The 20872-nt window shown below is 55.1% G+C and overlaps 1 protein-coding gene across 4 annotated transcripts in view; it reads left to right on the plus strand.

Moving 5' to 3' along the window:
- The first annotated feature begins 6781 nt into the window (after window positions 1-6781).
- The window catches only part of CTTN (cortactin), a 31439-nt gene continuing 17348 nt past the window's right edge, over window positions 6782-20872 (plus strand). The window contains exons 1-8 of one of the 4 annotated variants that reach the window (XM_032414566.1): window positions 6782-6882; window positions 10887-10984; window positions 12935-13021; window positions 13128-13201; window positions 14946-15075; window positions 18494-18604; window positions 19559-19613; window positions 20370-20480. In XM_032414566.1, coding sequence (XP_032270457.1) covers window positions 12935-13021; window positions 13128-13201; window positions 14946-15075; window positions 18494-18604; window positions 19559-19613; window positions 20370-20480 — 568 coding nt within the window. In that variant the 5' untranslated portion in view covers window positions 6782-6882; window positions 10887-10984. The remainder of the gene's footprint in view (window positions 6883-10886; window positions 10985-12934; window positions 13022-13127; window positions 13202-14945; window positions 15076-18493; window positions 18605-19558; window positions 19614-20369; window positions 20481-20872) is intronic. The other 3 variants (XM_032414568.1, XM_032414569.1, XM_032414567.1) reach the window with 3 other exon arrangements.

A 20872-nucleotide genomic window follows, 5' to 3' on the forward strand; every position in this document is an offset into this window, starting at 1 on the left:
GCAGGCACGTGGGGGCCCCCGGACGGGTTTCGGGGCGCACCATGCAGATGCAGCTGTGCGAGGGCGCCCGGACTGCCCCCACGTGGCCGCTGTCCCGAGGCCGGGCCGAGGTGGGGCTCATCTTGAATACTTTAAACGGGTCTCACCGGCCCTGTTCCGAGGCAGCCAACAGAACACGGTTCTCTGCTCGCGATGAGGGGCAGCCACCAGCCGGGGCTTCCTGGCTTCCGCTCCACGGCCCAGAATGCTCTCCTAAAATTAAACAAAAGCAATTTTTATAATGTTTAATTAAGATAAAAGTAATGTAAATTAATTTGAAATTTTTTTAATTAAACAAAAGCAGTGTCACCGAGGAATTGTGACATTACACAACCTATAGGGCTGAAGAGATTTGAGTCCTCAGTTCTCCATCACCCGATTTTCTTTTTAATTTTTAATTTTTATTTTTTTTAAGATTTTAAGCAATCTCTACACCCAACGTGGGGCTTGAATTCACGACCCCCGAGATGGACGAGTCGTGTGCTCCACCGATGGAGCCAGCCAGGTGCCCCTCTTTTTTTAATGTTTTGTTTTTTTTTTTAAGATTTTACTTATTGAGAGAGAGCACAAGCAGGGGGAGCGGCAGGCAGAGGGAGAGGGAGAAGCAGGCTCCCTGCTGAGCAGGGAGCCCGATGCGGGGCTCGATCCCAGGACCCTGGGATCATGACCTGAGCCGAAGGCAGACGCCCAACGACTGAGCCACCCAGGCGCCCCTTTAATGTTTTAAGCAAAGTAACAGCAGGCTCATCATTTCAAGAACAGCAGCGGCCGCTGTCCTTGCTCCCGCTCCTCCCCTCCTGCCTTCCTCCTACGTAACGTGTGCTTAGTGTGGGCTCCTGGCTCATCAGTCTTAGGATTTACCTACTGGCATCTCTTTAAGGGCAATGAGAATTTTAGCATTACTTACTGCCAGCCAAGTGGATTGCTGGGATTACAACACAAAGGGCACGTGGTACCACTGTATTCCCCGGGATTTATGGATGAAATAATACAGTGCCTGGGACTTGCTTTAAAATAATATTGGGGAAGGGGCGCCTGGGTTGATACGTGTGAAGGCAGGATGGGTCCTGGAAGCAGTGATGTGTTAGACTTGGTGGAAAGTGTCCCAGTTATGATGGACCACAGGTCCTTTGTGACAACTCCCATCTGGAGGTGGAGTCTAAGCCCGCCCCTTAAGCCTGGGCCGGCCTCACTGGCGTGGCTGACCATGGGATCGTGCAGAGGTGATGCTCAGGGACCACTGAAGTGAGGCCATCAGAAGCCTTACAGAAACCAGCCCCCAAGTAGGAAGTCCAACCACCCAGAGACCAACCACCCTGCTGTAAGGGAGCCCAAGCGAGCCGCATGGAGGGGCCATGGACGGTGAGACCCCAGAGGTTCCTCCCATCCCGTTGTATGTGCCCGGCTCATAAGTGAGGGAGCCACACTGGACATCCCGGTCCCCGAAGACAGGCCAGGGAGAAAGAGCGAGAATCTCCCCCAACAGTGAGAACCAAGGCCTCAGACATACGGCCAAGCGTCTGAGCCAGCCCGGCCGAGGCTCCACTGGGAACAGAAATGAGCCGCTGCCCTGTGCCCTGTCCAAACTTGCCATCCCCAACGTCCCAGCACGGTACGCTGGTTGGTTTTTCTCGTGAACTTTTGGGGTGCTTTCTTGCATGGCAGCAGATGATTGGAACTCTGTGTCCCACACGCACTGTTACATGTTCTATTCTGCTGCCTTCTATTTTGTATGCTGTCTTTGCCCCCAGAAAATTGATTTCGTAATCCACCGAAAGATCACCATCTGCTGTGGTTTCTTATCTGCTGCGATGTAAAAATCCACCCCAAAACTTCATGGTAAAAAAACAACGATTTATCGTTTCTCTTGACTTGGTGGCTCGCCAACCCGGGTGGACCCTGGGCCGCTCTTTCCCGGACTCCCCCCCCTGCTGCAGGCTGGGGGGGGGGGCGTCCCCACTCACGTGGCTCGCTCACACCCCACCGTCCGCTTCACAGCAGCGCAGCCTCCGGCTCCAGGAGCACAAGATCAGAAACAAAGGGGACCCCAGGGCCAGACCCCTTGACATTGTCCACAGAACTCACACCACGTCATCTCCTGCCACATCATACTGACAAGAACAAGTCACGAGCCCGGCCAGGACGCGAGAGGCTGGAGAGACAGACTCCAACCGTCTCTGGATGGGAAGCACAGCTAGGCTGCCCTTGCGGAGGGTGCGCCTGTGTCGCCCCCAAACTCATATACTGAACCTAATGCGCGATGTGATGGTGTTTGGTGGTGGGACCTTTGGGAGGCACTCAGGTCCTGCAGGGGGGAAACCTCACACCACTGCTCTTGTAAAAGGGACCCCAGAGAGCTCACTTGCCCCTTCTGTCATGGGAGGACCCACCGAAAGGTGGCCGTCTGTGAACGAGGAAGCTGGCTCTCCCGATACCAATTCTGTAGACGCCTTGATCTTGGACTTCCAGCCTCTAGAGCTCTGGGAAGTAAAGCTTCTATTGTTTGTAAGCCACCCCTTCTGCGCTTTTCTGGGACCCAGACACCAGGACAGTCCCCTTGCAAAGAGGGGTGGACACAGGAGCATGGTTCCTGGAGACTTCCCATTTTCCCCATGAGGTTCCTCAAAAAGTTAAAAATAGAACTATCCTATGACCCAGCAATCACACTACTGCGTATTTAACCAAAGGATACAAAAATACAGATTTGAAGGGGCACACGCACCCCAATGTTTATAGCAGCATTATCAACAATCGCCAAACTATGCAGAGAGCCCAAATGTCCACTGACTGATGAATGGATTAAGATGGCATGTATGTACAATGGAATATTACTCAGCCATCAAAAAGAATGAGATTGGGGCGCCTGGGTGGGTCAGGCGGTTAAGTGCCTGCCTTCAGCTCAGGCCATGATCCTGGGAGCCTGGGATTGAGCCCGGGGTCAGGCTCCCTGCTCAGCAGGGTGTCTGCTTCTCCCTCTCCCTCTGCTGCTTCCCTGACTTGTGCTCTCTCTCTCTCAAATAAATAATCTTTTTAAAAAAATGAGATCTTGCCATTTGCAACGACGTGGATGGAACTGGAGGGTATTATGCTGAGCGAAATAAGTCAAACAGAGAAAGACATGTATCATATGACCTCACTGATATGAGGCATTCTTAATCTCAGGAAACAAACTGAGGGTTGCTGGAGTGGGGGCTGGGGTGGGAGGGATGGGGTGACTGGGTGATAGACACTGGGGAGGGTATGTGTTCTGGTAAGCGCTGTGAACTGTGCAAGACTGTTGAATCTCAGATCTGTACCTCTGAAACAAATAATGCAATATATGTTAAGAAAAAAAAAAGCAGGAGGGGAAGAATGAAGGGGGGCAAATCAGAGGGGGAGACGAACCACGACAGACATGGACTCTGAAAAACAAACTGAGGGTTCTAGAGGGGAGGGGGGTGGGAGGATGGGTTAGCCTGGTGATGGGTATTGAGGAGGGCACGTACTGCATGGAGCACTGGGTGTTATGCACAATGAATCATGGAACACTACATCAAAAACTAATGATGTAATGTATGGGGATTAACATAACAATAAAAGATTTAAAAAAAAAAGAGTGGGGCAGCGGGATTTCGGGGACAGACACAGAGGTCACGTGCAGACGGTCGGAGGCAAATGGTGTGATGCAGCCAGGAGGCGGGAAGGCGCAAGAAGGGTTTGTCCTCCAGCGCAGCCAGGAGGGGTGCGGGCGGGTTCACGCCCCGACTTCCCTCGTGGCCGAGACTAAGAGCCAGTCTCCGGGTCCCGGTCCCAGCCCACGCTGAGGGCGCCGCAGCCCCAGCAGGTGCGCGCTGGCTCGGGGCGTCCCGCGCCTCCCAGGGAGGGCCCTCGGCCCCGCTCGGACTCTGGTGGGGACCGGGAGCGTGCGGGCTCGCAGCGCCGCGGGACAAGGACGGCGCACCAGCCAGGGCACAGACGCGAAGCCTCCCAGGCGCCACGCTGCCCGCGTCTGACTCTCACTTCCGGAGGAACGGCACTGCTGGGGCGCTCCCGCATTCCTAGGTGAAGTCCCATTGGGCCGGGTTGGAGCACGTGCCCACGCCCGAGCCAATCAGAGCCAGAGCATTGCGGGGTGCTGATTGGCTGAGGCCTGGGTCGTGGGCGGTTCCCCGGACCTAGGTGAGGAGCCTCCCGCTAGTTGCACGAGAGGAAGGTGCGCGGGAAATGTATAGGAAACCCAGGCGCAGAATCTACGACTTTCCTAGTGAACGAGGGTGCTCTGGATCATTGTCCAGGCCCCGCAGCCGCCCACCTGCTGTGTGGCTTCAGGAGGCGGGGTGCTTGGCCAGCCTCTCGGATCTCCATCTCCTCTGCCTCACCAACTTTCTCCCCCTGTTACTGTCAACTGAGGGCCCACACTTATGGGGCACTCCCTGCATGCCCGGCCTGGGGCCGATAAAATGACCTTCGGTCTCCAGAGTACAACTCCAGGATGCAGGTGCTAGGTGCACAGCTGGGGAGACTGCGGCACGGAAACGCGCAGTGACTGTCCACTGTCATGCAGCTAGTAGGTGGGGAAGCCAGGATTGTAGTCAGGTCCTCAACCTCCACAACCTTTGTGCCAGAGTACCCGTTCTTGTCCTCAGGGAGTAAAATCCTCTATGGAAGACACCACCAAAAGGGAGTCTTCCCTTTAGTCCACGGAGCAACCCACACACCGCTGCACCGTGTGTAGTAATGATGGACGGGAAAACCCTTGAGTTCTTTCTCTCTGACCCCCGCTGTTCCCCGTGCATATCTGGTTCTTTCCCACCTCTGTGCCTCTGCTTGAATTTCTCCCTGTTCCTGGGACCCCTTTCCCACCTTCTTTTACATCCTTCTCCTGCTTACTTTTAAAGCCCCCGCTGAAGAGCCATCTCGCTGACGTCACCTCAACTTGATGGTGCCTCAAATGTACCAAGTCAGGATACTGACTGACCCCTCCAGCTGGGTGCCTCTGTCTTCCCCCTCCTCACCTCCCTCCATTTTCCTTGTCTGAGCATCTATGCAGGGGCTAGGGCCGTCCTTTTGTAAGGAGAGCTTTCAGATTTTGAATGACAAAAGTGATTATTGGATATTCTTTCAACAGAACTCAGAGCCTCTGATAATCATTTGATTCCATGGGCTGTGTGCCTTTGTTTTTGCCTGCGCTATATCATAGTTCGGAAGGAAACAGACAGCAATGCAAATAATTCTTGTCTGTAGATACACAAATTAGCTGAGTGTAGTGAAATACAGTTGACTGTTGCCCTATGGATAGACTGGTTTTTGCAAATTCATTTCAGCAGTCCCTTGGCTTCTCCTTCGATAAGCTGCAACATCTTATTGCTTCGTTCATTATTAGGTTACATAAAATCTTTGACATGCGTTCACTTTACCAGTATATGTGTATGAAAATCACTTTATTTTTTTAAATTATCCTTTGACACCTGACATCTCCTTCCCCACCCCTAATCCATCCTCAGACCTGACGATTTAACTTTCTAAATGTCTCTTGTATCTACTCGCTTCTCTCCGTCTTACCTGCTACCACAGGTTTGCCTGAACTGGCTGTCCTAGGCTCCTACCTGGCTGTCTTCCCATCTATTCCCCACACAGCAGCCAGAGGGATCTCATTATAATTCAAACTTTATGATGTCTCTTCTCTGCTTAACTTCCTCTAAGGACTTCCCATTTATTTTAGAATAAAGATCAAGGTCCTTGCTGTGCCCTGCCAACCTCTACATGACCTGGCCCCATCTTCCCCCACTGCCCTGCTTCATCACCCTACTTCTGCTACCCAACTTTCTTCAGTTCCTCTGCCTCAGGGCCTTTGCACATGCTGTTTTCTCTGCCTGGAGAATTCTTCCCTCCTGACCTCCTTACTCCTACTTGGCCTTCAGATCTTGGTGCAAATTTTAATTGCCCATAGAATCCTTCTCTGGTGAGTTAAGATCCCACATTCTCCCCAGTACAATTTCACAACACTTTTTACTTCTTTACAGCATTCATCTTGTTTCCTAATTACATTATCTGTGTGATTATGCCTGACTTCCCTTCTAGGCTGGAAGGTCCCTGAGAACAAGGTCCATATTTATTTTGCTGACCATCTATTCTTAATACATAGATGGCCTTCTCTGGATGGATAGATGGGTGGATGGATGGATGAGAGATGTCTGCTGGATGGGTAGATGCATGAAGAGCGGATGGATGGATGGAGACGGATGGATGATGCACCGATCGGTGGATGGATGGAGGATGTGGGTGATGGATGAAGGTTGGGCAGATGGATGGATGGATGGATGGATGATGCGTGGATGGGTGGGTGGAAGAATGGAGCGTGGGTGGACGGATGGTCGGATGGGGGGATGATGAAGAGCTAGTCCCCTAGCTGATGACCATTACAGTCACCTCTTGCGAGTGCACCTTGCCTAGCTCACGTTCCCTTTCTCACCCGGGGCAGTTCTAGGAATCCTAGAGCACCCCTGGGAGCATCTGCCCTTGAGCACAGGCCGAGCGGGCGCCCCCCGCACCTAACTCCGTAAGGAGCTGACTTCATCTTCAGGTCGGCTCCGCAGCCCGCACACTGGCGGAGCTCGCGCCTGCGCCACCGGAGGGCGCAGCCCGTGCCACGTGGGCGGTGGGGGCGGCTCCGGCCGGAGGGGCCCGCCGGCCGAGCTCCCAGGGCGCCCGCGGCCAGCCGCCCACCCGGAGGGCCTGGGGCGGGGCCTCGCCGGGACCCGGATGCGGCCCCGCCCCCCGCCGCGGAACCGGAAGTGGAGCCGGGCGCCCGGGAGCAGCGGGCGCGGCGGAGCTAGGGCCGGGCGGGACCGACCCCAGGCTGCGGTGAGCGAGCGCGGCTTCCTCTGGGGGGGGCTGGGAGGGGGGGCGCGCTCCTCTGCCGGCTGCCCTGGGCGCCGCCAGCCCCGGAACGGGAAGGAAGCGGCGGTCGCTGCGGTCTCGCCGCTCTTCCGCTCGCGGTTTAGGGCGCGGGCGGGGGGGGCGCGCGCGGGCCGGTCGCTGGGCTCCGGGAGGAGGGCTCCGGGCCCTGAGGGGGAGAGGCTGGGGCTGCGGGGAGGAAGGGGGACCGGAAGGTCAGACGGGGGTAGGGGTCCTCCGTCTGAGTGCAGGGTGCCTGGGTCCCTAGGGGGGAGCCGGTGAGAGCCGAGGGAGAAAGACCGGGGGTCTGCGCGGGGCGGGGTCGGCTGGGGTCCGAGGGGCCGGGGAAAGGCCGAGGTCGGGCGGGGTGGGGCCGGGGTCCGAGGGGCCGGGGTCTGGCAGGGAGAGGCCTGGGGGCGGGGAAGGGTCAGGGTCGGGCGGGGAGGGGCCGGGAGTCTACGCCTGGGGGGATCCGCCGGTGTCCTAGGGGCCGGGGGTCCGGGGAAGGGCCGGGGTCGGGCGGGGAGGGGCCGGGGGCCGGGGTTTTCCGGTGGCCCGCACCTACCGGGAGCTCCTGCAATCAGGTCAGTTGGAATGCAGCGACACGCGCAACTGCGGCGGGTTGAGAGGCTCTAAATTTGGAGCAGCCCCTCCTCTGGGTGTGTTGGAAGTCACCAGAAAGGTTCTTTTGGGCTGTTTGTTGTGTTTCCATCTCTTGAATATTACGGGAGCTCGATCGCCCTACTGGAGGGTCGGGAGAAGAGGGGACAGGGCTTCCTCGGACTGGAATCTGTGGACGAGTGGGGCCTCTGGGGGAGGAATCCCATTTTCCGCTGACCGCAGCTCTGGAGGCATCCCGAGTGGGCGCTCCCCTCCCTGGGACCGCCCCGCCAGCGCCCCATTTGGGTTGCGTCGACTTGGCCCCGCTGTGCTCTGTCAGGGGTTAACCCCCTGGGTTCTGGCCGCCTGGTCCGGCCCAGCGGGCCCAGGGCTGGCAAGGGCTGTGCGTTGGGCAGGCCCCTGCTGTCCCTGCCCCCCTCTGACCGTGGGGTGAATCACTGCCCCAGTGCGTGGAGGCAGCCCTGTCTCTCAGAAGAGCACTCCCATATCCCCGAGGAGCAGGAAGAGCCCTAAAGGCCACTTTCCGGTTCTCCAGAATAAGAATAAAGAGGGACGGGGTGCAGGGTTGTTTTTGATACTTCGTCTCCCAGTGCGCACCTCTGACTTCTGGGTGGATCATTTTGATGGGCTTATCTTTCAAGCACTTCTAAGTGGTTCTGATTGGTGATTCATCTTTGTTGGGTGCGGGGCAGCCCAGGTAGGTGCTCGGAAAGGGTGTGGTCGAGGGCCTGAGTCATGGGGAGCACCGGGACTGCCTGGTGTGTTCCCCGGGCCCCCGCCCGACATGGCCTCCAGCACTGGCCTGGTCTTTCAGGTTTGCAGGTGCTCTGAGCAGACCCAGGGGAAGCATGCCCAGGCGCCAGGGGGCTTTTCTCAGCGGAAGTGCGGCATGGAGGAGTGGGTCTCCGGGCAGCTGTTTTGGCTCCTCTGGGCCTTGTTCTCTCTGCTTCTCTGCTGCCCTGGCCATTATGACCTTAATGGGAAACTAATTCTGTCCCATCATCTAGAACCTTGTCCTGTAGAGTTTTCCACTCGGTTTATATGGCAGCGTCCAGTGACGTCACACTTGTGCGGTCTTGATGAGTGAGTACGTGTGACGTTTGCAAGGAAGGTCTGTTAATGGTGAGGGGTGTTTTCTGTTAACATTTTATTTGAGATGCAATTCACATACCGTATAATTCACCCATTTAAAGGGTACAATTCAGTCGTTTTGTCGTATAGTCACACAGTTGTGCAATCATCATCACAATCCATTTGATAATTTTATCACCTCAAAAAGGATCCCTGTTACCTCCTTCCAATACTAGGTAACCACAAATCTACTTTTTGTCTCTCTAGATTTGCCAATTCTGGACATTTCATGTAAATGGGACTGTATGATACCTGGGGTTTGGTGTCTGGCTTCTTTCCCTTAGCGTGTTTTCGGGAGTCACTCGTGCTGTAGCGTGCCGTCAGGCCTTCCCTCCTGGGTGTTGCCAAATAACAGTCCTCTGCGTGAAGGGATCACATGTACCTGCTGCCTCATGTGGGCATCTGCGTTGTTTCTGCTTTCTGGCCATAATGAATAATACTGCTGGGAGCGTTCCTGTGTGAGGTTTTGTGCAGACATAAATTTTCCTTTCTCTTGGGTCTGTCTCTGTGGGTGGGGATCGCTGGGCCACGTGGTAACTGTGTTTAACTTTTTGACGACCTGCCACACTGTTACTCATTTTACTTCACACCAGCTCTGTGAGGCGGTTCTGGTTTCTCCACACCCTCCTCAAACTTGTTATTGTCTGATTTTTTATTTTAGCCATCCTAGAATGAGTGTTGTGGTAGCTCACTGTGGTTTTGATTTGCATTCCCTTCATGGTTAATGATACCTAGTATCTTTTTGTGAGCTTAGTAGCCATTTAATCGTCTTTGGGGAAATGTCTGTTCAGATCCTTTCCACCTGGTTTTACAATGTGGTTAATTGTCCGGTGGTTAATTGTCCTGTTTATTGTTGAGTTGTCAGAGTTCTTTCTTTATTTTGGGTATATGATCTGAAAACATTGTTTCTCTCATTCTGGGAATTGTCCCGGGTCTCTTGCCGGTGTCTTTTGAAGCACAATGTTTCAGATTTTGTCCAGTTTATCTGTTATTTCCTCTTCGTGCTTGTGCTTTTGGTGTCACATCTAAGAGCTGTTGCCAAATTGAAGGTGATGAAAATCTGTGCTTATGTTTTCTTGTGAGAGTTTAATAGTTTAAGCTTAGATTTGAGATCTTTGACCTGCTTTGGGGTTAATTTTTGTATATGGTGTGAGGTAGGGAGCCAAAGGCATTATCCTTGGGTCCAAAAACATACCCAAGCTTTTACATTTTCAGTTATCCTTGTGATTTTTTTTTTTAATTTAAAAATTTGAGGGGGTAATAAATTGTTGTAGATTTGAGGCTCTCACTAGCTGCCCTTGGGTAGATTTTTATAGATGCTTGCTGATTACAGTAATAACCTCAGTCCCTAGCATATACTAAGCAGCCTACAGAAGTTAGGGTTTCCAGAGGGGACTGAGGAGAGAGAAGGAGTGAATAGTAGGGTCAGGAACTCAGTAGGAAGCTGAGTGTAGGGAAGGCTAGCAAAGCCCCATCCCTCCAGTTCCTAATGTGTGACAAGGCTGCAGGCTGACACAAGCGGCTCGTGCTTGTGACTGGCTTGTTCCTAGGGAGCGAGGGGACCGGATTCCTCCGCTCTGTAATGTTTAGCAGTACAGTGCCGGTAGAAGTTGTTGTCTCGTCCTCGGGAGAAGGTGGTGCGTTGGTGGCCCAAGGAAGTGGAGTCTTGATCTCTGTGCTGTAACCATATCCGCTCATTAGAAGCACCGCCCATTCTGCACTGCTCCCCGCGTCACCCCGCTTCTCATCCAGGTAGCCGTCACTGTGCGGCTTTTGTCTCCCAGCCACATCGTGATCCCTTCAGAGTTTTCCTTATGTTATTTTTTTAAACTCACAGTAATAGAATTTTATTATTTTTAGCAAAGTCATAATTTAGAATGAGCAAAGAACGGAGACGCGTCAGGATGATAGCCAACAGAAGATGTCTGCTAGTGATTGCAGCAGTAATTTCTGTTTGCACGAAGAAGAAACTTTATACAGCTATAAGCCTTTTGAAACTTGCTCTTTTCTGTATTTTCTCAATGTGTCTGAAAATCGATTGAGCTTTTAGGTTAGTAAGATGCAAATCTTGCCATCCTCCTTTCAGATTTCTTTACAAAGCCTCGTGAACCGTGGGAGGATGTCAGAGTTTCCTGAAAGGACCTGTGCGTACAGGGATTTGCCCAGACTGCTTGTCAGTAGACATCCTTCTGAGCTTTCTACTCTTCATCTTTTTGCAGACAGAATCCACTCCCAAATGCCTGGAAATTCCTCACTGGATCACTGGGCTTTCCACAGAGATTGGTGAGCAGCCTTTCATCTTCAGCCAGAAAGAAAGGTTTGTGCATCGTGAGCATTCTAATCTTCTTTCCCCTCGGACTGTCAGGGTGGATCCCTGAGCAAGGAAAGGGGTGGGTGTTCTCCCTTTGGGTGTGCAGAGATAGGGACAATATTTTTCTGGGAGGAAATTGCGTTGTTTAAAAAGTAAAGTCAAGGGGCGCCTGGCTGGCTCCATCAGAAGAGCATGTGACCCTTGATCGTGGGGTCTTGCGAGCCCCACGTTGGGTGTAGAGATTACTTAGAAGTAAGTAAGTTAAGTAAGTCAGTCAGTCCAGTTTCCAGTGTTGCCTGCGGTTTAGAAATAGCAACGGGTTCCAGAAAACTCTGGAGTGGAGGAACAGGAAACATCTCTGTCTTGGGAGGAGCCATCTGGCATCTTGCACCCGTGCTGTGGAAGGTGGAGGGGCTGCCAGGCAGGATGGTAGGAAGCAGGTGCCAGTGCTCACCTTGCCCTCGAAGGAGGCTGGCTTCCAGAAGGACCACTGGAGATGGGCTCTGCTGTGTTCTCCGGATGAGTCTACAAAAGCAACGGGCAAGACCTCTTTCACCTTTGCCTGAGGGGGAAACGTAGCCTCACGGTCCTCCCCAGAGACCCTGTCCTTCTGTGTGACCGTGTCCTCAGTGGTTGGAACCTCAGTGGCTTGAACTATGGGCAGCTGAAGTCCCACAGTTGGGTGGCCCCTTTCTAGTGTGGTGACATACGGGGCACACTTGACTGAGAGTGGCAGACTGGGCGAATCAACTTTCGGGCAGCTGTCCCTGCATTTGTAAGTGGGCGCACGGGGACGGAGCGTATCTGGTTGCTCCTCCCAGGGCCGAGGGTTTAGTCTGTTTGTTCTCTAAAATCGTGTCAAAAGCAGATTACATCTGGGAAATGCTTGCCGTGCCTGGGACAGCCAGACAGAGGAGAGCAAGGTTTGCGGTGGCCTTGGGGACAGTGTTGATTCTGCCTTACCCAGGATCAGGTGACTGCTCAGGTGACAGCGACAGCAGTCCCATCTGGGAACTTGAGAGCGCTGTGAGGCGCCCCTCACTACCACCTTGAATTTGGACTCGAGGCCCAGCAGAGCTGGGGAGGGGGTGGTGCGGATCTAGATGGGAGGTTTTCGGGCTTGTGAGGGCCTTCTGTCCTGTCTGAGTTCAAGCCACAGAAGCTTTCGGTTGATCGAGTTAAAGTAATCTTCCAGGTGCTTCCTGGCCTAGGTGAAATTTTATTAATACTTCTGGGGAAAAGCAGTCCGTTCTTCTCAGACATCGTTTTCTCTTGAAACTCTTAAAGATTAGATTTTACCTTTGCGGTTAGGAAGAGCCTTGAGCTGGGCAGCTGTGAAGCTGTCGTCCTCTGTGCCAGGTGAAACCGTCCGCTGGCGCGGAAAGGCGACAGGCCGCGCTCGGGGCTGCTCGGTGCGGGGAAGCGTCGCAGTCCACGTCCCGGGTACTTCCCCAGGTAGACAGTGAAGCGACCCTCTCGTTAATCACTTGAAGCATTTGTTCACTTGTCGGAGTCTGAGTTAAGGAAATCACTGTTAAATGTCCAGTAAGTACTAGAAATCAAAATGGGTACTTTTTTTTTTAAACTGTGGTAACGTAGGCTTTACGCTCGCGGTGTGGGGTGCTCTCCTGTTCGGTCAGCGCTGTTGTCACGACTCAGTGCAGGAGGGATGTATTCTTAAGGAAGTAAGCGCACGCGAGACTTTTTTATTTTCCAGAAGGTGTTCTCATTTGAATTGAAACAGTATTTCCGACCGGTGTTTCGGATCCACTGGAGAGCAGTGCTAGAAATGCAGTGTTCTGTTTCTTTCCTTTGTGGTGTTGTGGTCCGCGCGCGGGGCTGGTGGACGCTCCCTCGCCGGCGTGGCTGCGCCTCCCCAAGCCGGGGCGGAGTTGGGGGGCCGGGGGCCTGGAGCCGCCCGCTCGGCCTCCGTGACCCCAAACACTGCTCTTTCAGATGTGGAAGGCTTCGGCGGGCCATGCCGTGTCCATCACCCAGGACGACGGGGGCGCCGACGACTGGGAGACCGACCCTGACTTCGTGGTACGAGTCACCAGCCCACCTTGGCTGTACTTCTCCCGAAAGGGGCTTTCCTCTGCTGTGCCTCTGGGTCGTGTGAAGTCTGCTGATCGTTTCTTCTTCTTTTCAGAACGATGTGAGCGAGAAAGAGCAGAGATGGGGGGCGAAAACCGTGCAGGGCTCTGGGCACCAGGAACACATCAAGTAAGAGACTTTCTTCCTGTTGGCGTGAAAATGGCCCCCTGAAAAGCGGACAGCAGATGGGGCGGGGGCCCTGGCCTCTGTCCCTCACGCGGTCCCTCCGTCCGCTGTGCGAGAAGAGTGAGGACACAGTGACGTACTTCTGCACATGTGTGCAAGTGCACGTGCGTGTGCGCTCACATGCGCAGGGACTTCAAGTTCCCGCTGCGGACGAGTATTGTATTTACTATTCCAGAGTCCACTCTTCCAGTAGCCGAAGCCTGCTCGCAGGATGCGGTCCCCTGCGCTCCCTCTGCAAGTGGCCGGTCTCTAACACGCACCGTGTCTTTGAATGCCTTAGACCTGAAACACCCTCCCCCCGTGATTTTCTTACAACTTCACTACTTTATCACTGGCCTTTGGGTCCTGGGAGCTGGATTCTAGGCACTGTATTCTCGCGAAAAGCCCAAAATAGAACTGATGGTCGCCATTGTAGGAGAACATGGCCTTGTTCCCGACTTGGCCCTGCCTTGACCTGTCACCTCTCTGGGTGGTGTTTCCTTGTCAAGAAGTGTAGATAAAAGCAACTTTTAAAACGCACTCAGACTTTAGTGTAGGCCGCGCTGGCTTCAGAACGTATCCGCCCTTTCCCTGTCGTGAAGGGCCGTCCCTGACCCCGTGACCTGTGGTGGCCATTTGCACCATTTGTCTTACTTGGCCCCACTATCTCTCAGGAAGATGAAGCCGTTCTTGGCTGAGAAAGAGGCGGAAAATCGTCCATAAGAGAGGATGAAGTCTGTAGTGTGGGCGTTTTAGACCGAGTGTCCGTTCCTCCCTGACCTGCTGCGCCCACACCCACCGCAGAAGCCCGTGGAGGGCGTCGAGGGAGGGCCCCGGGCCTGCCTGGAGGCGAGCCGGCACCGTCGTGGGTTAGGCCGCCTCTCGAATGGGTTAAGTCACCCATTTCTCTCCTTGTTTTCTCTGTTCCCGTGGCTTTGAGACGTGTTGGCCTTCATAGGAGCTCCTGGTAGAGCAGCCCCTGGGACGGTTCTGGGTGCCCTGGGGTCCTTCGGGGGTGAGGAGCCGTGTTCTTGCTCCTTCTCCTGAGGGGCTTGGGGTGGGGGGCAGTGTGCCACTTCATGGTCTCCTGATGGTGACAGCTCCCTGACCTGCCAGATGTTGACCACATCCTGTGATCTGTTTGACGATCCCCAGCGTTTCAAGTAAAAAGTGGCTTTGGATGATAAATTCTGAAAGTCTTTCATTTCAGCTTTGGATATTTACAAAGCTGGAGTATTTCAAGTAAAGGGATGCTGTCTAAATGTTCTGTCTCACTGTCTTGGACCAGTGTCCTCAGGGTGTCTGGGGTAAGGGACTGCTGACTTTGTTTCCCCTTCTGCCTTGGGTTGGGGGGCGCTCACAGAACTGGTTCTCCTGGTCCTGTTACCTGATGAAACAGAGAACTTTTCTGCGTTTGAGAAAAAGTCCACGTTTCAGGATAGGTACTCCGGGGGCTTGGGATGCCTCCCTTTAGGTGCCCAGGTTGGTTTCTTTTTCCCCTTAAACTTGACTTGGAGAACTGATGGAGCAGGTGGGCCAGCAAGCAGAGGAGTCAAGAAAGCACAATGAAGGTGGGGATTTGGGGGCCTGGAATCACAGGATCGCAGGTTTGCGAAGATGACATCCCCTGTCCTCGCGTGTCCTCCTCGGAGGTGAGGATGCGCTTCCGTTCTATCAGTTTGTTTTTATTTTCTCTCTTTCCTTCAAGCATACACAAGCTGAGAGAGAATGTTTTTCAAGAACACCAGACCCTCAAGGAGAAGGAGCTTGAAACAGGACCGAAAGCCTCGCACGGTTATGGAGGGAAGTTCGGCGTGGAACAGGACAGGATGGACAAGGTGAGGCGTGGCAGCTGTGTGATGCTTCTCGAGGAGCCCGTGGTCGGCAGAGCGGGGGCTCCGGCCTCCTTGGATTAAATGTTTTGAGTCAGTTTCTGGGAGCTGAGTAGTAGTCCTCTGTTGATTGACCTGACTCGTAAACTGCTGCTGTTGAGAAGCTCTTTTAGGATTCTCGTGGTTGCTGGGTGTGGGTGACATGTAGGGAGGCCCAGGGCTGCTCCGGGCTTTGGGAGGCCCGCCCTGTGACCCGGACAGAAGCCCAGAGGCATCTTGACTGCAGGTGTGGACCACTGCGCGCAGCTCAGCCTGCAGCCGGAATCAAATCCGGGGGCTCCCTCGTTTCCCGCCACAGGTGAGCGTTGGGCCAGCAGGTGTGCTGACGTCCTTCGTGCACGAATGACCTTCACGCGGCAGTCTGGCGCTCCGTGTAACACGGAGTCCCTGCCCACAGGCCAGGAGAGAACGCTCCCTCTGAGAACAGTGGGCGAGCCTCCCCTGAGCCCTCACCGGGCGAGCGTAGGCATCCGGGGACGCAGTGTCAGCGTTGTCGACTGAACATCAGCCTCTGACAGCACTCTGCATCTTCTCTGTCCTGAGAGGGAGCAGAGGAGCTCTGGAGGGCTGATCCTGCAGGAGAAGGCAGAGCAGGGGCCAGCGTATCCCAGGCTTCGCCACTGAGGCAGTTCTTTACGTTCTCCAGACGTCCCTGTAGACGCGAATTTCCCAGTCTGAACACCGTGAGATTGTTCTGACCTGACAGATGTCTGCCTTCATTCTGCGTAGAAGGGAAACCATCAGCTGATAGCGAGTTCTGGTCTGTAATTCCAGACCTGTCTCCCCCACCCTCCCCCCCCCCCCCCCCCCCCCCCCCCCACCGCCGCCGCCGCCGCACGCATGGATCAGATTCAGTGTTGGAGCTGACGTGGAATGACACTGCGGGGTCACGGTGTACCTGTGGGCCCCACACCAGGTCCGAAATTTGCCTAAGCTGGAGTTGGACAAAGTGCGAGCTGCAGGAAAGACACAGGGACGTTTCTTGGTGTGACTGTCATTCCCGGAGATGTCTCAACAGGGAAAGCGGGGAGCAGAATAATCTTTGGATTCTAAAAAAAAGCCTGGTAGCTTTTTGCAGTGCAAACAGACAAAACCTTCATGTGCTTGGGACAGTGAAAGAATCAAGTAGGTGGAAGCTTTTCCCACCCCAAACAAAGCCTGTGAGCATGGGATTATGGGCAGTTAGAAATGCATGATCAATTTGGGCCCCCAGGTCTGGGTTGGAAAAATGACACATTGGGGACAATAAAGTATCAAGGAAGCACTCCATGGCAGGAGCGACACGGTGTTCACTTCTGGCCTCTGCTGCTGGTGGGACTGCCCCTCCTGCCCTCCCAGCACCGGCCTTTCTAGTCAAGAAGCTTCCCTGAGGAGTCCCCCCTCCCGCCAGCCCGCAGCGGCCCTTCCCCTGTGCCTTCTCCCTGTTGTCCTCTGCTCCCCCTCCACGTTGCCACCTTTCCGTGGAGGCTCTTTGGGGCTGAGACCTGTCCTCACCTGGTGCCTGGCCGGGTACCGTGAACGTGCTCAGGGACGTCTTATGAGTGCCCATGCTGCACGTCTCTGGCCGATACGTTAGCGGTCCCCAGACGGCTCAGGGAAACACCCTCGCGCCTCTGGGGCCGGTGGAGTGGGTGGCGCCCCTTAAAGAGGAACCTGGTAGGGATGCTGATGTGGCTCGTGGTTCCTCCCTCCGTGTCTCACTGCACACTTAGGCGAGGCTAGCTTGCAGCTCCTGGGGGCATGATTGGACCGGTTGTCAGAAATAATGAAGATTCCCAAACCAAATAACTCTTACTTGTAACCTGTTCTCCAGAAATTGGAAAAAGCCCTAAGATCTCTGTGTTAAGAGTTGAGGACAGCGCAGTAGAGACTTTCAGAGTAAGACCCATCCCGGGCAGGCACGGATTTGCCAGAGGTGTGTGGTCTGGGCAGGTGAGGCAGCCGCTGGCCCCTGTCTGCGAGGCTTTCAGGCCCCCTGCCCTTCAGTCAGGATCGAGCTGGCCGCGGCCTAGGTGGCAGGCCTCATTCCTGGTCCCAGCCACACCCCGGAGCTGGAGTGTGCATCCAGAGGGTGCCCTGCCCAGGGCTGACCTCTAGTTACAGACATGACTTTGGTCAGTGGCGTAAATCCGTGTTGATAAACCAGTTTAGAATAATTGCCAAGCTGTCACTCTGGCTACATTTTTAGAAAAGTTTTCTTAAAACTTCTTTCCCCTCTTTCTGCTGAGATTGGTGCTGGGGGGCCCCTTTGGCAGGCTGCACCTCGCGGTTGCCCTATCAGCGCCTTCTGGGGGGACTTGAGGCTGCGGGTGGCCGGTGCATCTCGGAGCTCGTCGGTCAGTCCCGACGTTGAGCAGCCTCGGGGCGAGGAGACTGGAATCCAAAGGTTATTCTGCTTCCAGGAAAACTGCACTGCTCCTTCCCCTGGGATACGACAGAACGGACTCCTGAGTTCCCTCGGAGGGTCAGCAATGGGGCTGACCCTGTTTTAGTTCAGCCTGAACCCGGGTATCCTGTGGATCTCCGGAGACAAGCAGCGGGCATTTGAGGGGTGCTTCCCGGGCGGTGTGACTGTCGGAGCTGGAAGGAGGGTTCAGATATGCCGTCCCCGTGCTGTGTCACAGGGCCCCGCCATCCGTGGTCACTGTCCACTCTGGGGGCGGAGCCGGGTGCCGGGAGGCTGGGCAGGGCTGGGGGCTGCTCAGGGTTCGGTAGTAAGTGTGTTCAGCTTTGCGGGCCATGGGGTCTCTGGCAGTTTCCTGAATTTGGTGGCTGAATCTCAGAAGCGGCCTCAGTATGCAAATGAGCAGATGTGGCTGTGCGCCAGAGACTTTATTTACAACGAGCTGGGTGCCTGGTGTGGCCCAGAGGCCGTGGTGATGGGGTCTGCACGGCGGCGGCTGAGTTCGCCTCCTTCGCCGAGGGCCGTGTGGGGACGTGGTGGTGCCCGCTCCTCGCCTGCATGGGGCGCTCGCTCAGTAGACTAGTGGCCGGAAGTGTGTCGTAACGGAAGCACACTGTCCGCAGCTCTGTCCGTTAGCAAGGTATTTCTGGTCCCCGTCCCTGCATCACGCGGTACGAACGTGCTTCGCTTCAGCTGGCAAGTAACTCGGGCCAGCAGTCTCCATGGGCAGGCCGGGTATCGCAGGCCGGGTTCGGGGCCTAATTGACCTCGGGGTCCTTGCCTTGTCCCCATTGCGTCCGAAGGCCCCACCTGGCAGGTGGCCCGTCCGCCGGTGTTCACCCTGTGTGTGTTTCAGGGAGGAGCCCAGCCCAGGCTGCGGGGGGCTGGTGCCGCATGGTCCCTGTGCGGGGGTGGCCGGGCCGCCGGCGGCTAACACCCCCTCTCCGCACCCTGTTGCAGTCAGCTGTCGGCCATGAGTACCAGTCGAAGCTCTCCAAGCACTGCTCCCAGGTGGACTCCGTCCGGGGCTTTGGAGGCAAGTTTGGTGTCCAGGTGGACAGAGTTGACCAGGTGAGTGAGCGTCGTGGGAACCAGCGCCCGGGCGATCGGGGAGTCCGCCGGGACGGTCACGGTAGCACGAGGTGCCTCTGGCTCGGCACTGCGGGGTGGGCGTTCTGACGGCAGGATTCCTAGAAGCAGCCCCCCCCGCCCCCCGCCAGGCTCTGAGATGATTGGCTGGCTGGGCTAAGAATCGAGAACAGGAACGTGTAAGGATCTTTTTTGCTGTTTGCTGTAGAAATCCTCCGTGTTGGTATCTCTTCATCAGATGGACTGGGGACAGCCTTAGATTTGCCTGAGAATGTGTCCCTGGGGACCATTTCTAGCCACCCTTGCTGCATGGACGTCCCTGTGACAGGGCAGTGTTCAGAGCGGATATGGCAGAGGGCCCCCCACCCCCAACACTGTGCCCGTTTCCAGGACTAAGGCCTGGTGTCTGAATCTCTGGCCGAGGACTGTCAACACCTTTGTTTTCTATCGTAGCATCTGAGAGCCTGGACTCTGGAGTTGCAGCTCAGTCTACATTCAGGCTTTGCTCCCTATTAGCCGCGATTCTGTGTTAACTGTACCACGGGGTGATGGTGCCTGTCTCTCCCGGGGCTGTGCGTGCAGATGCCCCCACCGCCCCCGTTCTTGTGCCTGATGTCCGTGTTGCTCTTGGAAGAGCTCACGTGCAAAGCAAGGTCACGTGTGGCAGTGGGTGTTGTCCCAGGTTGACATCGTGGGCCGGAAATCCACGAGTGGAACTTGCTGTGCAGCTTGGCCCGCACAGCCCACAGGGCCGTGGTCCCACAAACGTCAGACAGCAGGGCTTGGGGTGCTGATTAGACTTGCACTTGGCTTAGGAAATCAGAGGTCAAAAAATAACGTGGTTCATGTTTTTTAAAATGTTGTATGTATTGTGGGTTCAGATGAACAGATTTGGAGGCATTTAAAAATGTGTTTCCCTTTTTGTGGTACCTGCAGTCCGCTGTAGGCTTTGAATACCAGGGGAAGACCGAGAAGCACGCCTCACAGAGAGGTAAGCTGTGTTGTGCTTGGGGGGGTGCCCCCGCCACCTTGGGGGCGAGAGCACTGTCGCCCGAGGGGGTTTCCTGGGCAGGGCCGTGCTCCCTAAGCATCTGGGTCGTGTGTCACCCTGGTGCCTCCCAGCCTGCGGCAGAGGCTGCCTTTTCTCCCTCCGAGCGGCGTTGGCCCGGGAGAGTCTGGTCTCGGGCGTGGGTGGCGGAAAGCTCACTGTCCCCCAGCGGTGGAACCGGAGCCCTTAGCTCACTGATGCTTTGCTGTGCGTGTGGTCCTCAGACGGCGCCAGCTGACCTTCAAGTCGTACCGGTCTCGGAAAGCCTTTTTTGGGAACGGGAGCATGTCACTTTCTCAAAGCCTTTTTTGCGCATGGGTTTACTTCTGTGTCTTGCGTGTCATCGGATGGCTCCGGGAGCGGGCGCTCTGTCCGTTTGGCCCCGATGGACCTTCCCAGTCCCTTTGGGAAGGGATGAGCTGCACAGCTTGCTTTATTTGGATGATTCATTTCCCAAGTGGGACTGCAGCTCATGTGTGCCGTTGAGAAAGACACGCCCCTCTCGTGGTTGCTGGGGACCGCGCTGGAGACGGAGTTGGGGGTCACTCGTGGGTGACCCTGGGGGACGTTTTAAACTGGGTGCTGATCTCTTGATGAGTCCTGACTCCGACATGTTTTTGTCTTGCTCGGTCAAAGAGCCGAAGTGACAGTTGAGCCTGTCACTGGGCTTCTTTACCGACTGTTGCCCTGTCTCTGCAGACTACTCAAGCGGCTTCGGCGGCAAGTACGGCGTGCAGGCCGATCGGGTGGACAAGAGCGCCGTGGGCTTCGACTACCAGGGCAGGACGGAGAAGCACCAGTCGCAGAAAGGTCGGGCCAGCGCGGCTCCTGCCTTCCTCCCACTCTGTCCCGCGTGCACAGACGTCCGTCCGCACCGGGAGAATTTCTCCCCCATGCCAGGCGGCTCACGGGACCCTGCGCAGCCTTTTTCACTGCGCGTGTGGGGACGCTCTTGTCCTGTTCAGGTCAGCGTCGGGGCTTTGTCGTACGTCTCCCACTCCGTCCCCGTCATGCGGAGAAGCTGCAGACATGTAACCATTCCTTTTTAGAACGTGGAATTTAGGTCATTTATGATTTTTGAAGCTAAAAACCAGCTACAGTGAATATTCTTGTCCCCGTGTCTCATATACATAAGTGATTATTTAAAAAAGTGAATTTCTAGAAAAGGAATTGCAGGGTCAAAACGACATTGAGTTTATTTT

The sequence above is a fragment of the Phoca vitulina genome, unplaced genomic scaffold, assembly GCF_004348235.1.
Source record: "Phoca vitulina isolate PV1807 unplaced genomic scaffold, GSC_HSeal_1.0 scaffold16, whole genome shotgun sequence".
NCBI lineage: Eukaryota > Metazoa > Chordata > Mammalia > Carnivora > Phocidae > Phoca > Phoca vitulina.